General features: G+C 38.6%; 1 protein-coding gene across 1 annotated transcript; it reads right to left on the reverse strand.

Annotated features, from left to right (window-relative positions):
• Positions 1-4784: 4784 nt before the first annotated feature.
• Positions 4785-7864, reverse strand: LOC125229063 (carboxylesterase 4A-like). Its single transcript, XM_048133839.1, has 5 exons — positions 7784-7864; positions 7604-7701; positions 6719-6861; positions 5182-6446; positions 4785-5018 (listed from the first exon to the last, which is right to left on the reverse strand). The coding sequence occupies exons 1-5, from the start codon at positions 7792-7794 to the stop codon at positions 4844-4846; spliced, it is 1692 nt and encodes a 563-aa protein (XP_047989796.1). The 5' UTR covers positions 7795-7864; the 3' UTR covers positions 4785-4843.
• Between the last annotated feature and the right edge of the window lie 9417 nt (positions 7865-17281).

Here is a 17281-nt window from a genome sequence, read left to right on the forward strand (position 1 = left end):
TTAGGTTAGAACTGCGACCCCTTGGAAAATGAAACTGCTAGTAGAAAGTAGCTTAGGTAATAATATGAGCAACAATTAATATGGCAATAATTGCTTATGGCGTTTGAATATTATATTAAACCATATTATTGCACTTAATAATATGGCTAACAAATAGTATGGCATTGTATGATTATGGAAGGTAATGTTCGCATAAACAACCAGTATGTCATACAATTTTTATGGTAAACAAATCATTCGGGCAAATGAAATTCAGGCAAGTTAGATTCGGGCATATGAATATTATGTTAAACTAGCTTTTACCCGCGGCTTCGCCCGCGTAATAAAAGTATTCTTATTGAAACGTTTACAAAAACTAAGATTTTCATTTGGATCCGTAGGTTTCTTTGTAGGTACATCTGTCCGCGATTATTTCGATTAAGGTAAAGCGGGGCAATTCTCGACTGGAGGGCCATTGTAACTGATCTATTTGCTGTACGGTCCGGTTTTGGCTGACTGTACCTTAACCTATTGTTTTTAAAGAAATTCTTGCAATGATTGTAGAATTGTTACACAGCGACCACAGCGCAGGTAGTAGGTACGAATATGTATGTATTTTACCTATATAAATATTTATACTGGGGAAACTTCATACAACCCACATAGCCAGTATCTCGACGCTATGGTCGGTAGGGTAAAAAGTACTTCCTTGCATTATCGCTTACAATTTTTTTCATTTTGCTTATACTTATTGCAAACGTAAACATATAAAAGGCAAGCAAACAACGATCTTCTTACAGCACATTGAATGTAATAGTTATTACGGATGCAGGATACTCGCCGATGCCTACTTACTAATACCTTCCCACTGAGCCACCTGTATTTTACACTGCCTAGATATCGATTGCTTATTATTTGATTTACTTGACTTATATGATTATTCCGACCCCAATCCCTATTCTTATCCCCGTCCCTATCTCTATCGTTGTCCCCATCCCTATCTCTATCTTTGTCCCCGTCCCCGTTCCCGTCCCGTCTCTGTCCCCGCCCCTGGGATAAAAATAGGGGACGGGGACGGGGATATGGATAGGGGCCCTATCCCCGTCCCCGTCCCCTATTTTTATCCCTATCCGTATCCCTATCCCTATTTCTATCCCTATCCCTATCCCTATCCCTATCCCTATCCCTATCCCTATCCCTATCCCTATCCCTATCCCTATCCCTATCCCTATCCCTATCCCTATCCCTATCCCTATCCCTATCCCTATCCCTATCCCTATCCCTATCCCTATCCCTATCCCTATCCCTATCCCTATCCCTATCCCTATCCCTATCCCTATCCCTATCCCTATCCCTATCCCTATCCCTATCCCTATCCCTATCCCTATCCCTATCCCTATCCCTATCCCTATCCCTATCCCTATCCCTATCCCTATCCCTATCCCTATCCCTATCCCTATCCCTATCCCTATCCCTATCCCTATCCCTATCCCTATCCCTATCCCTATCCCTATCCCTATCCCTATCCCTATCCCTATCCCTATCCCTATCCCTATCCCTATCCCTATCCCAATCCCAATCCCAATCCCTAATCCCTATCCCTATCCCTATCCCTATCCCTATCCCTATCCCTATCCTATCCCTATCCCTATCCCTATCCCTATCCCTATCCCTATATCCCCCACCCCCACCCCCACCCCCACCCCTATCCCTATCCCTATCCCTATCCCTATCCCTATCCCAATCCCAATCCCAATCCCAATCCCAATCCCAATCCCAATCCCTATCCCTATCCCTATCCCTATCCCAATCCCAATCCCAATCCCAATCCCAATCCTAATCCCTATCCCTATCCCTATCCCTATCCCTATCCCTAACCCTATCCCGTCCCTGTCCCTGTCCCTGTCCCTGTCCCTGGCCCTGTCCCTGTCCTTGCCCCTGTCAAATTATCATGCTAGGAGGTGAACTTTGAAAAATCCTTTCTTAGTGCTCCTCTAAGGAACTTCCGTGTCAATTTGAAATCTCTTGAACCAGAAGTAAAGATAAAAACTAAAGCTATACTTATGGCTATTTTGGATATTTTAACCCCATTGCACAACAACAGGGGAGAAAATTTCTTTTCCACCTCATTAGATTTTAAAATCGTTGTATTTATCGTGATCAGCGACCCGATAAACCATAAAAACGATACCCATATTGTGTTTTTGACTTTACCCCCCTTGCACCCCTTTAGGGGTCAAATTTTCAAAAAACCTGAAACATGTATTTAGTCATAATATGTCTTTAGGAATCCTCCTGTGAAGTTTCGAATGTTAGTCAAACTAATCTTGTTTTCCCATACAAACTTTGAACCCCCATTTCACCCTTTTAAGAGGAGAATTTTGAAAAATCCTTTCTTAGGGCTCCTCTACGCCTATGTGCCAAATATGAAATCTCTAGGACCAGTGGTTTCGGCTGTGTGTTGATATATCAATCAGTCAGTCAATATCTTCTTTTATATATTTAAACCCCATTGCACCACAACAGGGCAGAAGGTATTTCACTTCCGCCTCGTTAGATTTTAAAAACGTTGTATTTATCGTGATCAGCGACCCGATAAACCATAAAAACGATACCCATATTGATTTTTTTACTTTATCACCCCCCTTTTCACCCTTTTAGGGGTTAAATTTTCAAAAAACCTGAAACACGTATTCAGTCATATGTCTTAAGGAATCTTCCTGTGAAGTTTCGAATAAAATAGTCCAACTAATCTTGTTTCCCCATACAAACTTTGAACCCCCATTTGACCCCCTTAGGAGGTGAATTTTGGAAAATCCTTTCTTAGTGCTCCTCTACACCATATAAGGAACCTACGTGCCAAATTTGAAATCTCTAGGACCAGCGGTTTCGGCTGTGTGTTGATATGTCAGTCAGTCAGTCAATATCTTCTTTTATATATTTTTTTGATATTTAAACCCCATTGCACCACAACAGGGGAGAAGGTATTTCACTTCCGCCTCGTTAGATTTTAAAAACGTTGTATTTATCGTGATCAGCGACCCGATAAACCATAAAAACGATACCCATATTGATTTTTTGACTTTATCACCCCCTTTTCACCCTTTTAGGGGTTAAATTTTCAAAAAACCTGAAACACGTATTCAGTCATATGTCTTAAGGAATCTTCCTGTGAAGTTTCGAATAAAATAGTCAAACTAATCTTGTTTCCCCATACAAACTTTGAACCCCCATTTGACCCCCTTAGGAGGTGAATTTTGAAAAATCCTTTCTTAGTGCTCCTCTACACTATATAAGGAACCTACGTGCCAAATTTGAAATCTCTAGGACCAGCGGTTTCGGCTGTGCGTTGATATGTCAGTCAGTCAGTCAGTCAGTCAGTCAGTCAGCTTCTTCTTTTATATATTTAGATGACTGTCGGGCAAACAATAGACAACCTTCAACGACACCTACGGGAGGAAAGCGGATGGTGAAATTCTTAACCAACACCAAAAAGCTCTTCTTCTATTAATAAAATAAATTAATGTGTTATCTGTCGTGGCATCACCAAATGGGCCCTACGGAAGATCAGCGCTGGCTACATGGCTAGCATCATGCTGAGTTGGGTCCATTTCATGATGAACATTTTTATGTCATTTTGTTCTTTGCCATTTTATGTTTGATGTCTGTACATGTCCGTACATGTTATGTGATCGTCATGAATAAATGTCTTTTATCTATATCTTATCTAAAATAGGTAAAGGGGGAATCAGGAACAGTATCGGGTTGTTATTGACAGGTTAAATGTGCCGTGAATCGATTCCTTGTCACATTCACAAAGCTTTGCGTTCATTGAATCGTCTTGTAGAAAAGTTAAAAAATTGGTATACTGAAAGATAATCTTATTAGAGGTCTGAAAACGGATAAGGTCGTTTTTAGTTTAGTTAATAACCATCAGGTTGATTCTACCCATATGAATTGATAGACAATAGAATAAACAAGTAATATTATTTTATTACGTTCAAAATCAAATCGTTCTTGGAATGTCTTTAGCAAACTTGTAAACATTTTGTATGGGTCGTACTTATTTAAATTTGTTATTTCCCTGTGCTAACCGCGAAAGGATGAGGTATCGGTTTTTCTCTTGTGTTTAAATAATTAGGAAAAACAACGTAATTAAGCTATGATGAAGCCAGGAAAACATATTGCATCTCCTTAATTGGATTCAATATCAAATTTTATCTAAAAGAAGCATTTTAATCATAAAAAACTACTAAAAGAAATATTTACTGTCCACAGAGGAAAATACTTAAGGACTGTTGTAAAGAAATTCACACAAACAGAGAAATAGACACATGTAAGGGTTCCGATTTATTTATTTCGGCTACGGAACTTTAAATAAAAAGGTTTTGGAGTGGCAACCATGAACCAGAAAATAGTCAAGACGAAGAAACACAAGGTTGAGATTTCAAAGAGATGTTGGATGAGGATAGCGTATGACCTGTTGTTGCAAAGATCCTTGGAGCAGTCCTAAGTTTAAAACCAACTGAACTAATGTAACTAAATAGCTGTGTTCAACTACGCTCCTTACAGTAATTCGCAGAAGACCAGCGTTGGTACTACTAAGGTAGGACCGGACATGCTAAGTGTTCAAACTGATAGTTAGAGGTCTTTGTTTTTTTTTCACTGTGTATGCATTGTAGGACTGTGATTTTATACTGAAATAAATTATATTCTATTTTATTCTAAGACTGTACGTGTTTTGGTTGACTTGATAATGCCTAAACCTATTTTTTTCATCCATTACTTTGAAATAAAAGTGTGAAAATATTGCATTGTTTATAATTATGTCCATCCCCTGCTTCATTTTTCAATCTTGCATTATTCACTTTTGATAACGTCTTAAATGCTTGTACAAAAGGTCTAGAAAGCTCATCCGCTCGTGCATCGGTCTGGATCCAAGACGCAATTCAGTGTCGATCTCCAAATATGACATCTTGTCATGCGAGACGCGCGGCCACTGCAGAGGCACCAACTTGGATGGTTTCGGGGTTGGATTCCTGAAATAAAGATGCGATTTGTTTGTTGCTTAGCATATAGGCAGGTACTCATCTTCTAACATACAGATTGCATTTTTCAACCACTTGACAACTGAATTTGGTAATTAAATTTCTTCGATAGCACGAGGTGCTTAAATTAGAATAATTTAAATGAAACACGTACCCGTATTTTACAAAATTAGTCCAAAGTTCGGTCATCTTGTCTACCATTAGCATATCTTCATCACGCAACCGCTTTTTCATGTAAGAAATGTCATACAAATATCCTAGTTCATCTGCGTGAATAGCACCCCCGACTGTAGATGTTACATTTAAGTAGTCTTTGGCATAATTCCTTTCACCGGCAAATGAAAACATATAGAAATACATGTTTTCTATGCCACTATCCAAATATTTTGTAATAGTCCTTAAAGTAGGGCTGTTAGTAAAAAAATCACCATATATTTTAATTTCAGTTCTCTTGTTTTCTGTACATTGATTATCATCACCATAGTAAAACAACTGAACAATCCTTTGTATATCATCTGAAAGCTGACTTTCATTTCTAAATTCAAAATTAGTTTCTAAAAGTAAAGACATCAAGTCTTTACATTTATATTTACCACTTTGTAAGTACAGACCTAGTAGCGAATAGCCTTCGTCGCTAGTTATACCAATCAAAACATCGACATCCCTTTGACTGACGATTTTCACGTTTATTGAACTTTTCGTTATAAAATTTTCAACATTCTTGAATTGGTTTTCAATACATGGTCCTAAATTTATACCAGAAGTCTCTGTTGCGCCAACAAGTACGCGCGGCTCTAATTGGTTGAGAAACAATAAAGCTTTATTTATATCAGCCGTTGTAAAATTCAGTTCCTTTGCTAATTTTATAGGAGCATATCGATCAGGTTCTAAACTCCTGCCAACATCTCGAGTCAATGCAACGCCACTTTGAACAATCGCTCTATGATAAAGTTGTTCCTGTAGATAATACTGGTGAAAATCTACAGACACTGCACCAGCACTGTTCCCTGCTAAAGTGATTTTGGAGTCGTCTCCGCCGAAGTATTTTATATTTTCTTTAATCCAACGTAATGCTTGCACTTGATCTTTTAAACCCTGGTTCCCAGGCACTTTAGAATTATTTAGGCACATAAAACCATAAGGGCCTAGCCGATAGTTAAATGAAATGAAAATTATGTCATGTCTGACTAAAAATCGTGGGCCATATAAGTATCTGCCTGCAAATCCGAATAAAAATTTCCCCCCAAATATGTGAACCATAACAGGCAAGGGATTATCAATACTAGCACTATTTGGTGCATAAATATGGACGTGTAGGCAGTCCAGTGAGCCACTTATTATTGATTCTTCAATTTGGGGACATCTTGAGTTATCATTAATTGCTTCAAATATCCCGTTAAACTTGTGCGGAATAGAAGGCTGAAATTTAACACAAAGATTAGTTTGGATTTGGTTTAGAAATAGAAAGTGTCAAGGAAATAAAACATCTCACAATGAGTTCTAGTTTTTTTTTTCTTATATTGGTTTCGCATTTAAAGAGTACTTGTTATAGGTAGAAAGTGACGGTCACGATGATCAACCAATAAACTTGTGTTCTACACTAACCTTCTAATGAGAACAAAAGTAGTTTTTTGATATTCTTGTAAAAAGAATCAAATCATTAAAAGAAATGGTAGCAAAAAAGTACTTACACCAAAAACATTTTGCGGATCAACTATCGCATACGGTATACCCAGGAACATAGAGTAATTCCCGTCCTGGGCTCGAAGCCCCCGGTAGATGCCTACTGGAGTATGGACTATGGGTCTGGATAACTCAGAACTCACTGGAAGATCTGAAAAAAAAAAACACATTTAGACAAATTTATTAAAAACTAAAGTGGGACTGGGCAGGCCACGTTTGTCGCATGCACCCGGATAGGTGGGCCAGCATAGCCACCAAGTGGATGCCTCAAATTAAGCGCGGACGTGGAAGGCCCAGACGGAGATGGCGGGACGACTTTGACACCTTCATGACTAATTGGCCAGAAATAGCACACCAACGGGAGCTGTGGAAATCACGGGGAGAGGCCTTTGCCCAGCAGTGGGACACATAAACGGGCTATCTAAAAAAAAAAAGACAAATTTTATTCACAGGGTTGTCCGTGAAGTTACGGTCTCAGAATTCCATCACCCCTTTTCCTTCGGTTGGTGTCGTAGATGTTGATTGTAGTATAATTATGGGTTTGAATGTGGGGCGATTGGCTAGCAAGCTGTCACTGCAATAACACAATTTTATTTTCTATTGACCCTAAATTAAAATAGAGGCCTGAGTTTATGCATGTTCTTCATAATTATGGACATGACTAGAATCACCCATAAATACCCGAGAAAGAGCTGTGTGACCTTCTAGTGACCGAGTGGCAACAGACCGCACAGGATAGGAGCGAATGGCGGAATCTAGTGTCGGAGGCCAAGATCCACATTGGCAGTAAGTAAGTTTTCCTAGAATCATATTATATCCGAGCCTAGCAAAAAGTACCTAATATAGTCGAACCAAAGACCATCGGACACTATGAACAGAAAATAATTTCTTACCTGTATCTGAAGCTTCAGATAATTGTAATACAATTAACAGTACATATACAAATATCCGACAGGTTACCAGAACCTCAGAGAAACTTAATACTTTTTGTCTGAAAAAAAAAAAGAATTCACTATTATAGAATTGTCATGTTCAGAGCTTAATGTTTCAAATGTCCACTGCAAGTACGTTACTGTTGAGGCATTACTGCTGCGGCGTTGACACAGGTACTTTCACTGTCGATATCCTTTGAAATGAGCTAAAGTCAGGATTTAAAACGGTTCTTATCTAATTATCGTGACCATGACGATCTAACTAGTAAGAAAGTGGTCGGATAAGCTCGTCACGGAAGATAAATAAAAGCAGACAAATCGATATTTTATCATTTACATTCCTAGATTGTAATTAATATGAATAAATAAATAAATACCATAGGACATTCTTACACAGATCGATTAAGTCCCACGTTAAGCTCAAGAAGGCTTGTGTTGTGGGTACCTGGGTACTCAGACAACGATATATAGAAAACATCCGTGATAGGAACAAATATCTGTGCTCACCACACAAATGCATGCCCTTACCGGGATTCGAACCCGGAACTGCAGCTTAGCAGGCAGGGTCACTACCCGCTAGGCCAGACCGGTCGTCACAAACATATAAATAATTATAACGATAGATAATTGGATACGTATTGCCGAGGTGATCTCACTAGAGTTTAACGGAGAGATGAATATGTAAACATTTTATATAACCTCCTGACGTGTGTAGTGATCTTCAGTGAGTTTTTAGTTATTATACGTGGTGCATGTATGAATCAATTCAACACTGCAGGCCAATTTTTGAGTCTCACCCGTTCGAATTTAGAAAATTGTCATTAAAAATTAAAAGCAAGTCACTGTTTTCAACCGGTATTTTAGGGACAAAATCCCGTATGCGAGATTCAAAAATCGCCTTCTGATTATTGTTTCAAAGCCCAAATACGAAGGCCAAATACTATTCTCCACATATCGTACATATCCGCATTGACTTTATAATATAAAAATAATAAAAGTATTGTATCTATACATAGTAAGAATAAGAATAATTTATTTGCTTTAAACAATACCAATTACACGGGTGTTAATGCGATGGGTGGTAAGTCTCATGTTTAACCATTAATGGTATGCAAACTACACATGTACACAAACTATATACAAAAAACTTATAAGAATATCATGCAAATTTATACATTATTCAATTTTATACATTTCATTCCTTTAAAATATAAAGTCATTCAAGGTTAATTAATTATTTTTCATGTTCAAAAACTCTTTTGTGTTATAAAAATTAAATTTTTTAAGCCATTCATGCAATTGTCGTTTGAATGCAGTAATATTTAATTGTTTCAATTCGTTTGTTAGTATGCATACAGGCTGCTGTATTTTGATAGCGGGTCTGTCTCCTAGCTAGTCTGTCTGTCTGATAGCAGCTACCCGATCTCGTGATGCTAAGCGAAAAGGGTACGATTTGTCGTTGCAGAGATCTCTGGGGAAGACCTACTGTTAAAATGGGATGTTTTTCGACAGCTTCGATGATGATTGCATTTAATTTTTAATGAACTGGTTTCTTTTTCTATTACTTTTTTGTATACTACGTCGGTGGCAAACAAGCATACGGTCCGCCTGATGGAAAGCGGTCACCGTAACCTATGGACTTCTGCAACTTAAAGAGTGTCACTTGCGCGTTGCCACCCCATTAGAAACTTGTAAACTCCCTTTTGCTGTGTTAAGTATTGGGTTGGTAAGAAAGTAATGAGCGAACGATTGAATTCCACATAAATTTTTTGAGAGAGTTCTAGAATCTTCTATGGTCGAAAGTATATAAAGGGCGAGTCGCACGGTTTCTCGTCAGTCATTCACTAGCTGTCGCCGAGCTAATATAAGGAAGAAAATGGACGAATTAAAAGTGCATGTAAGGCATCGCTTACTATATGAATTTCTGTCTGGCCATTCAGCCGCCGAAGCAGTGCGTACTATATGTCAGCGTGTTGCTCCTGAAGTTGTGTCTGAGGCCACGGCGAAACGATGGTTCCAGCGGTTTCGTAGTGGCGACTTTTCATTATCAGATCAACCTAAGTCTGGTCGATCGGTGAATATTGATGTAGCCAAATTAAAAACCTTAATTGAAGGAGAACCGAGGCTAACGAGTCGTACTCTTGCTACCGAGTTAGGCTGCTCTCATGTCACCATAGAAACACATTTACACAAGTTGGGAAAAAACTACAAATACAGTGTTTGGATACCGCACGAACTTGATAGAGATCAACTAAACCGCCGTGCCGATATCTGCATACAACTTCTGTCTTTTCGCCGCACATTCAACTGGTTGGACCGTCTTATCACTGGAGATGAAAAATGGGTCTTATATATAAATCACACACGCAAACGTCAGTGGCTAGCTCCAAACGAAAAAGGAATAGAGGCACCAAAAACAGAGCCTCACCCGAAAAAAGTTATGCTGTCCGTTTGGTGGGATATTCATGGTATTATTCACTGGGAACTCCTACCAAGTGGAATGACTGTTACTGCATAAGTATACTGTAATCAGCTTGAAAATTTAAACCAAAAAATCTGTCAGAATCGTCCACAGCATGCTAAAGTTTTTTTCTTACACGACAATGCTCGCCCACACATTGCAAAAGTGACTCGGCTAAAGCTATTGGAGCTAGGTTGGAAAGTGATACCTCATCCACCGTACTCTCCAGACTTGGCACCTACGGATTACGCATTGTTCAGATCGCTAAGCAATGCCTTGAATGAAAAAAAGTTCGATGATCAAGCCCATCTACGACAGTACATAGCTGAGTTTTTTGAATCTAAACCTAAGAACTTCTTCGCTGATGCTATTCATTCTTTACCAGAACGATGGAGACAAGTAGTAGATAACGAAGGCCATTATATTTTTGATAAATGATTAAAATAATAAATTAAATAAAAATTACTATATTGGTTATGATTCGCTCATTACTTTCTTACCAACCCAATATAAGCACACAGCGAAAAGGAGTGTACAAGTTCTAAGGAGGGTTCGGGTTGCCAAAGACTCAAAGGACAATAGACGGAACAAATTAGTTCCGTAAGTCCTCCCGTCGTCAGCATACCGCACCCTCGTTGAACTTGACGTTGACTTTGAAATAAAACAAGCAAAACATATTTTTTGTATAATGATATTGTCTTAATGATTCTTCCCTGTTCCATTGATATTCACTTTTAATAACTTTCAAGGTCCAGAAGATCTAGAAAGCTCATCCGCTCGTGCATCGGTCTGGACCCTAGGCGTAGTTCAGTGTCGATCTTCAAATATGGCAGCTTGTCTTCCGATACGCGCGGCCATTGCACAGGAACCAACTTGGTTGGCTTCGGTGTTGGGTTTCTGAAATATAGACTTAAATTGAAAAACAATTTTATAGCTATTCATTGTAATATGACAATGTACCAATTATCATTCACCTAAAACTTTTATATGTCAGGACCATACTCTTAGTTATTTCGGTCACATTTCACGTCGCCCGCCAGATAGCCTCGAGAGAATAATTATGACGGTCAAAGTTGAAGGCACGAGACCTCAGGCACCTCCCCCTACTAGATGGTGTGCTCAAATTACTGCACCCATGTGATTAAAACTGCACGAGGCCATGCGCTTGGCGAGGAACAGACGCCTATGGAGAGACCTAGTCTTCAACAGAATGACATGATGTCACGATCCTCAGCATTGAGGGAACGACTAAAGAAGAGAAGAAAACTTTTATGGTTTATGAAGATGATGTAACATATACACTTCCAAATTTCAAAAATCAAGATAAATATAAAAGCAATAATACAGTCTCATAAATATTATAAAACACGTATACCCGTATTTAACAAAATTGGTCCAAAGTTCGGTCATCCTGTCTATAATCAGCACATCTTCATCACGTAACCATGCCATTAGCCATGTCATGTTAGCCATGTCATACAAATATCCTAGTTCATCTCCGTGAATAGCACCTTCGATTGCAGTTGATACATTAAAGTAAACTTTAGCATAATTCCTTTCACCGGCAAATGAAAACACATAGAAGTACATGTTGTCTATGCCACTATCCAAATATTTTTTAACAGTCCTTAAAGTCGGACTGTTAATACAAAAATCAGCATACATATTTATTTCAGGTCTCTTGTTACCTGCACATTGATTATCATCACCATAGTAAAACAACCGAACAATCCTATGTATATCATCTGAAAGCTTTCTTTGATTTATAACTTCAAAATGAGTTGCTAAAATCGTATACAGGAAGTCTTTACACTGTAACTGACCATCTTTTAAATACATATCTACTAGCGAGTAGCCTTCGTCGTTAGTTATACCAATCAATACATCGACACCAGTCTGACTAACGGTGTTCAAATGTGTTGGGTATTCCGTTATATAATTATCGGCGTCCTTGGATTTCTTTTCCACACACGGTCCAAAATGTATACCAGAATACTCTGTTGCACCACTGAGTACATGAGGCTCTACTTCATTGAGAAATAATAAAGCCTTATTTACATCATTCGTTGTAAAATTCAATTTCTTTGCTAATATTATAGGAGCATCTGAATCAGGTTTGGAATTCATAACCATTTCTTGGCTTATAACAACGCCACTTTGCACAATAGCTCTATTATAGAGCTGTTCTTGTAGATAGTACTGGTGGTAATCTACTGACACTGCACCAGCACTGTTTCCTGCTAAAGTGATTTTGGAGTCGTCTCCGCCAAAGTATTTCATATTTTCTTTAATCCAACGTAACGCTTGTACTTGATCTTTTAAACCCTGATTCCCTGGCACTTTAGAATTACTTAGGCACATAAAACCATAAGGGCCTACGCGATAGTTAAATGAAATGAAAATAATGTCATGTCTGACTAAGAAGCGTGGGCCATATAAGTATCTGCCTGCATATCCGAATAGGAATTTCCCCCCAAATATGTGGACCATAACAGGCAAGGGATTATCAATACTAGCACTATTTGGTGCATAAATGTTGACGTGAAGGCAGTCTAGTGAGCCACTTATTATTGATTCTTCAATTTGGGGACATCTTGAGGTATCATCGACTGCTTCAAATATCCCGTTAAACTTGTGCGGAATAGAAGGCTGAAAAACATAAATAATTAATTATTATTTTGGTATTGAATCTTTATAAAATTACCAATGTACATATAAAGAAAGAAAGGAAGTTTATTATCAGAATTAGGTTTCTACATTTCTGGGGTCTCCGCGCACTAGGCTGTGCCTGTGTCACGGGGAACTATTTACATTGTATTACTGAGTTAGTTACAATTTTATAGAAAACTACTTAAAAGTTATTACCGTAACCTACCTAAGTTACCTGACCATTTAACTATATTAAAAGTAGTAAATGGACGTCTTTCTTTGTAAAACGAAGAAAATTATTTTAAAGAATAGTAACGGTTGTAGCAAGAAAGCACTTACACCAAAAACATTTTGTGGATCAACTATAACATACGGAATACCCAGGAACATAGAGTAATTCCCGTCCTGGGCCGGAAGCCCCCGGTAGCTGCCTACTGGAGTATGGACTACGGGTCTAGATAACTCAGACCCCACCCGAAGATCTGATAAATATACAATTAGAAAAAGTTTATTCACAGAGTTGCGTGTCTAGTGACGGCCTAAGAAATTCATCACCCCCTTCCCCATTTCGTCCTTTGTGAGATATGGGTGATGGTAAATGCCTTAAATATAAATCTTAAATGCTAATCCCCTTATTCGTAAACGTAATGTAAAGGTATCAAGCCGATAAATTTAATTTGTCCCTTTCCGACGTATTGGTGTGATAGAAAAGGACAAACGAACTTTATCGGCTTGATAACTTTAGAGTACCTACGTTTATGAACCCTGCCTATGTGGCCTGTTTATGTGCCTGTGTGGTGACGGGTAAAGAATTTCACCACCCCCTTTCTTCCCGTGCGTGGGTGTCGTAGAAGGCGACTATGGGATATGGGTTAAATTGTGGTGTAGGCGAGAGGCTGGCAACCTGTCACTGCAATGTCACAGTTTCGTTTTCTTTCAACCCCTTATTGCAAAGAGTGGCACTGAAGCTTTAGTAGTTTCATGTGTTCTGCCTTTATGGGATACAGGCGTGATTGTATGTATGTATGTACGTTTATGAATAAGGGGGTAGGAGTGGCACTGGAACTTCAGGAGTTTTATGCGGTATGCGTAATACCTACTTGGAAATACAGGCATCAGAGTATGTAGGTATATCTATGCCAGGCATAGGCACAAGGTACCTATCTATGCCAAGAATTAAATATCTGTGCCAAGTGAAAAAGTATACTCAAATCATAGACTAATAATTAAGGAAAAAGTTATAACTCATACATCAGTAAATGCAAGTTATTTGTAGTGACATCTAGCGTCACCCACGCGTCAACTAGCGTAAATTATCAGTACTGCTAAAAGTTAATGCTCAACAATTTTTAAGTAATATTACAATATTATTAATAAGTACGATGTTTTCAATTATATCTGCTTGTAATATAAGTTGTAAACTGTTTTAATATTAAATTTAAGGCAGATGTAACACTGTTGACACCTGTGTCAAGTAGTGGTACTGATAATTTATGCTATTTGACGAGTGGGTGACGCTAGATGTCACTACAAATAACTTGCATTTACTGATATGAGCATTAATTAATTAGCGTAGGTTGTGAATATAACAAAAATTAACTCACTGTCAGTTTTGTGATAATGCCCGTATGGAGAACCCTTCCCATCTATGAATCGAATCCAGGATCTTAAGCAAGTTGTTATGAAAATGTATTATTTTACCTGCATGTGAAACTCCGGATAATTCAAATACAATTAAGAGTATATTCACAAATATCCGACAAATAACCAGAACCTCCGAGAAATGTAAAACTTTGTGTCTGAAAACAGAGTTCAGTATTATTATATATTTTATATTTCTTGTCATGTTTACAGCATATCCCCCTTATGCATAATTCACTAAGTTATATATCAAGCAGATAAAGTTCATTTATCCTTTTCCGACCTATTATTATATTGTATTGTATCCCAATTATGATCATTTAACTTTAACTTTGACATGTAAAATTTTTAATTTTGTTAATAAATGAAAATGAATAATTATGAATATTGGCACGATAGAAAGGGCCAAACGAATTTTATCGGGTTGATAACTTTAGAGAATATTTATGAACAGACATCGGATTCCGTGGGGCGAAACTTCTTGACAGCTAGGGACTTCCTATATCGATAAACTCATTTATCGATACTAGTTCTATATACTAGTGACCGCCCCCAACATTGTGTGTGTTTTTTGTAACTACTGTTCTGAAGACCAGTATGAAATTCATACATAGCGTCTAAAATAAATAGCGTCGAAATAAATTGTGACGAGTAAACTTTTAAAAACGTTTTCAAAAAAGAAGAAGAAAATTGAGTTCTTATTTTATTATATAATGTTTTTTTTTTATACTACGTCGGTGGCAATCAAGCACACGGTCCGGTGTGGTGGAAAGCGGTTACCGTAACCTATGGACGCCTGCAACTCAAACAGTGTCACATGCGCATACTCTTTTAATAAAAAAATATTTTATAAGCAAACCTTTGTGTGATCACTAGTATTTAGAACTAGTATCGATAAATGAGTTTATCGATATAGGAAGTCCCTAGCTGTCAAGAAGTTTCGCCCCACGGAATCCGATGTCTGTTTATGAATGAGGAGGTAAGCGTATAAAATTGCCACTGCAACTACGTTACTCATAATTATTTTTAAAATCGGGACTTAATCGAAACCAAATCCAAGAAGTTGATAATCAAAACCAAGTGCGGGTAGTTCAAAAAACTCGCGAGGCTGTCAGAAGGTGTTGATGTCATTTTAAGCCAGTCTTCTCCGAGACCACGGGGACAACGCCGTCACTGAAACGTTGGAGGTCAATTTAATATATAGTCATACGCGATTAAGTCCCGATTTTAAAAATAATTATGTGTAATAATCGTGAAAGTTTAAACTACGCTACTGTTGAGGCATCACTGTTGCGGCGTCAACACGTACTGGCATTATCAATAACATGTGAGAAATGTATTCGTATCGGGGTTTTAACCAGTTCTTATCAACATCGTGATCATTCCAATCTAGCTTGTACATTATAAGTATATCACGGAAAAGAAATAAAAACAGACAAACTAAGTGCGTCGTAGGCCAATAAGTATTTCAATTTCAAGTGATTTTTCCCGCACATTTTTTTTAATACCACGTCGGTGGCAAACAGGTATACGGCCCGTCTGATGGAAAGCGGTCACCGTAACCTATGGACGCATGCAACTCAAGGAGTGTCACATGCGCGTTGCCGACCCATTAGAAAGGTGTACACTCCTTTTTTGAAGAACCCCGGCCATACTGTATACCATCGGGAATACCTCGGCAGGGATTTGCTGTTAATAGGTCTTTTTGCATCTAGGTATGTTTACTGCAGTCCTGCAGGACAATATACTATTTTGTTCCCACGCCCACGGTAGTTATGAATTGTTAGAACGCCCAGCGTTTTAAATTGGGCAAAATGGCGAGAAGTAACCGGTGTCCTCTGCGACCCCAGGATACCGGTGAAGCTTAAGGGTCTTGTGTACAAGAGCATCATCCGACCAGTCTTACTATATGGTAGCGAGACCTGGCCTGCTCTCGGAAGGCATGTCCAGCAGCTTCACGTCACAGAGATGAAGATGTTGCGGTGGATGTGTGGCGTTACGCGACTAGATCGCATACGTAACGAACACATCCGTGGCAGCCTCGGAATCCGTGACGTGGCGGATAAGCTGCAGGAAAGTCGCCTCCGATGGTATGGCCACATACGCCGCAGACCGGTAGACTACGTCGGAAACAGATGCCTCAACCTCACCGTCCAAGGCCCTAGGTCACGCGGCCGCGGTAGGCCTAAGAAGCGCTGGCTGGACGTCGTGACAGCGGACATGGAAGAGAACAATCTCTCACCTCAAGATGCCGAAGACCGGGCAAAGTGGAGAAGGCTGAGTAGGAAAGCGGACCCTGGCGCTAGGCCGGGAAAACGCTAGGTTGAAGAAGACTTAGGTACATTAATTACCTACTTCATTCAGACTAAGGAGGTTTCAATCAACCAAGGATTTTTGTGGCACTATCAGATGTTGGCTATAAAAAATATTGTACGTTATAAATAGTGAAATTTATTTATATATTATTTACTACTAGCTTTTTCCCGCGGCTTCGCTCGCGTTAAATTCTAAAATTGCAGAATGCTCCATACAAAATTGTACCCCCCCCCCCTTCTAGAGAGAAGTGGGGAGTTACAAAGAGACAAAAAGTAGCATATTTTGTTATTTCCATCCCTTCAAGTATCTCTACTTAAAAAATCACGTTAAATCGTCGCTTCGTTTTGCTGTGAAAGATGGATAAACAAACAGACACACACACATACCCATTTACTGTATAAGTATGGATTATTTTAGTGGGTTTTGCATTTACTTAGTAAATTTTACTCCAGTAAATCGTTATAATTCGGGTTCGAATCCCGGTAAGGGCATTTATTTATGTGATGAGCACAGATATTTGTTCCTGAGTCATGGATGTTTTCTATGTATATAAGTATTTATATATTATATAT

Source organism: Leguminivora glycinivorella, chromosome 8, assembly GCF_023078275.1.
Source record: "Leguminivora glycinivorella isolate SPB_JAAS2020 chromosome 8, LegGlyc_1.1, whole genome shotgun sequence".
Lineage (NCBI taxonomy): Eukaryota > Metazoa > Arthropoda > Insecta > Lepidoptera > Tortricidae > Leguminivora > Leguminivora glycinivorella.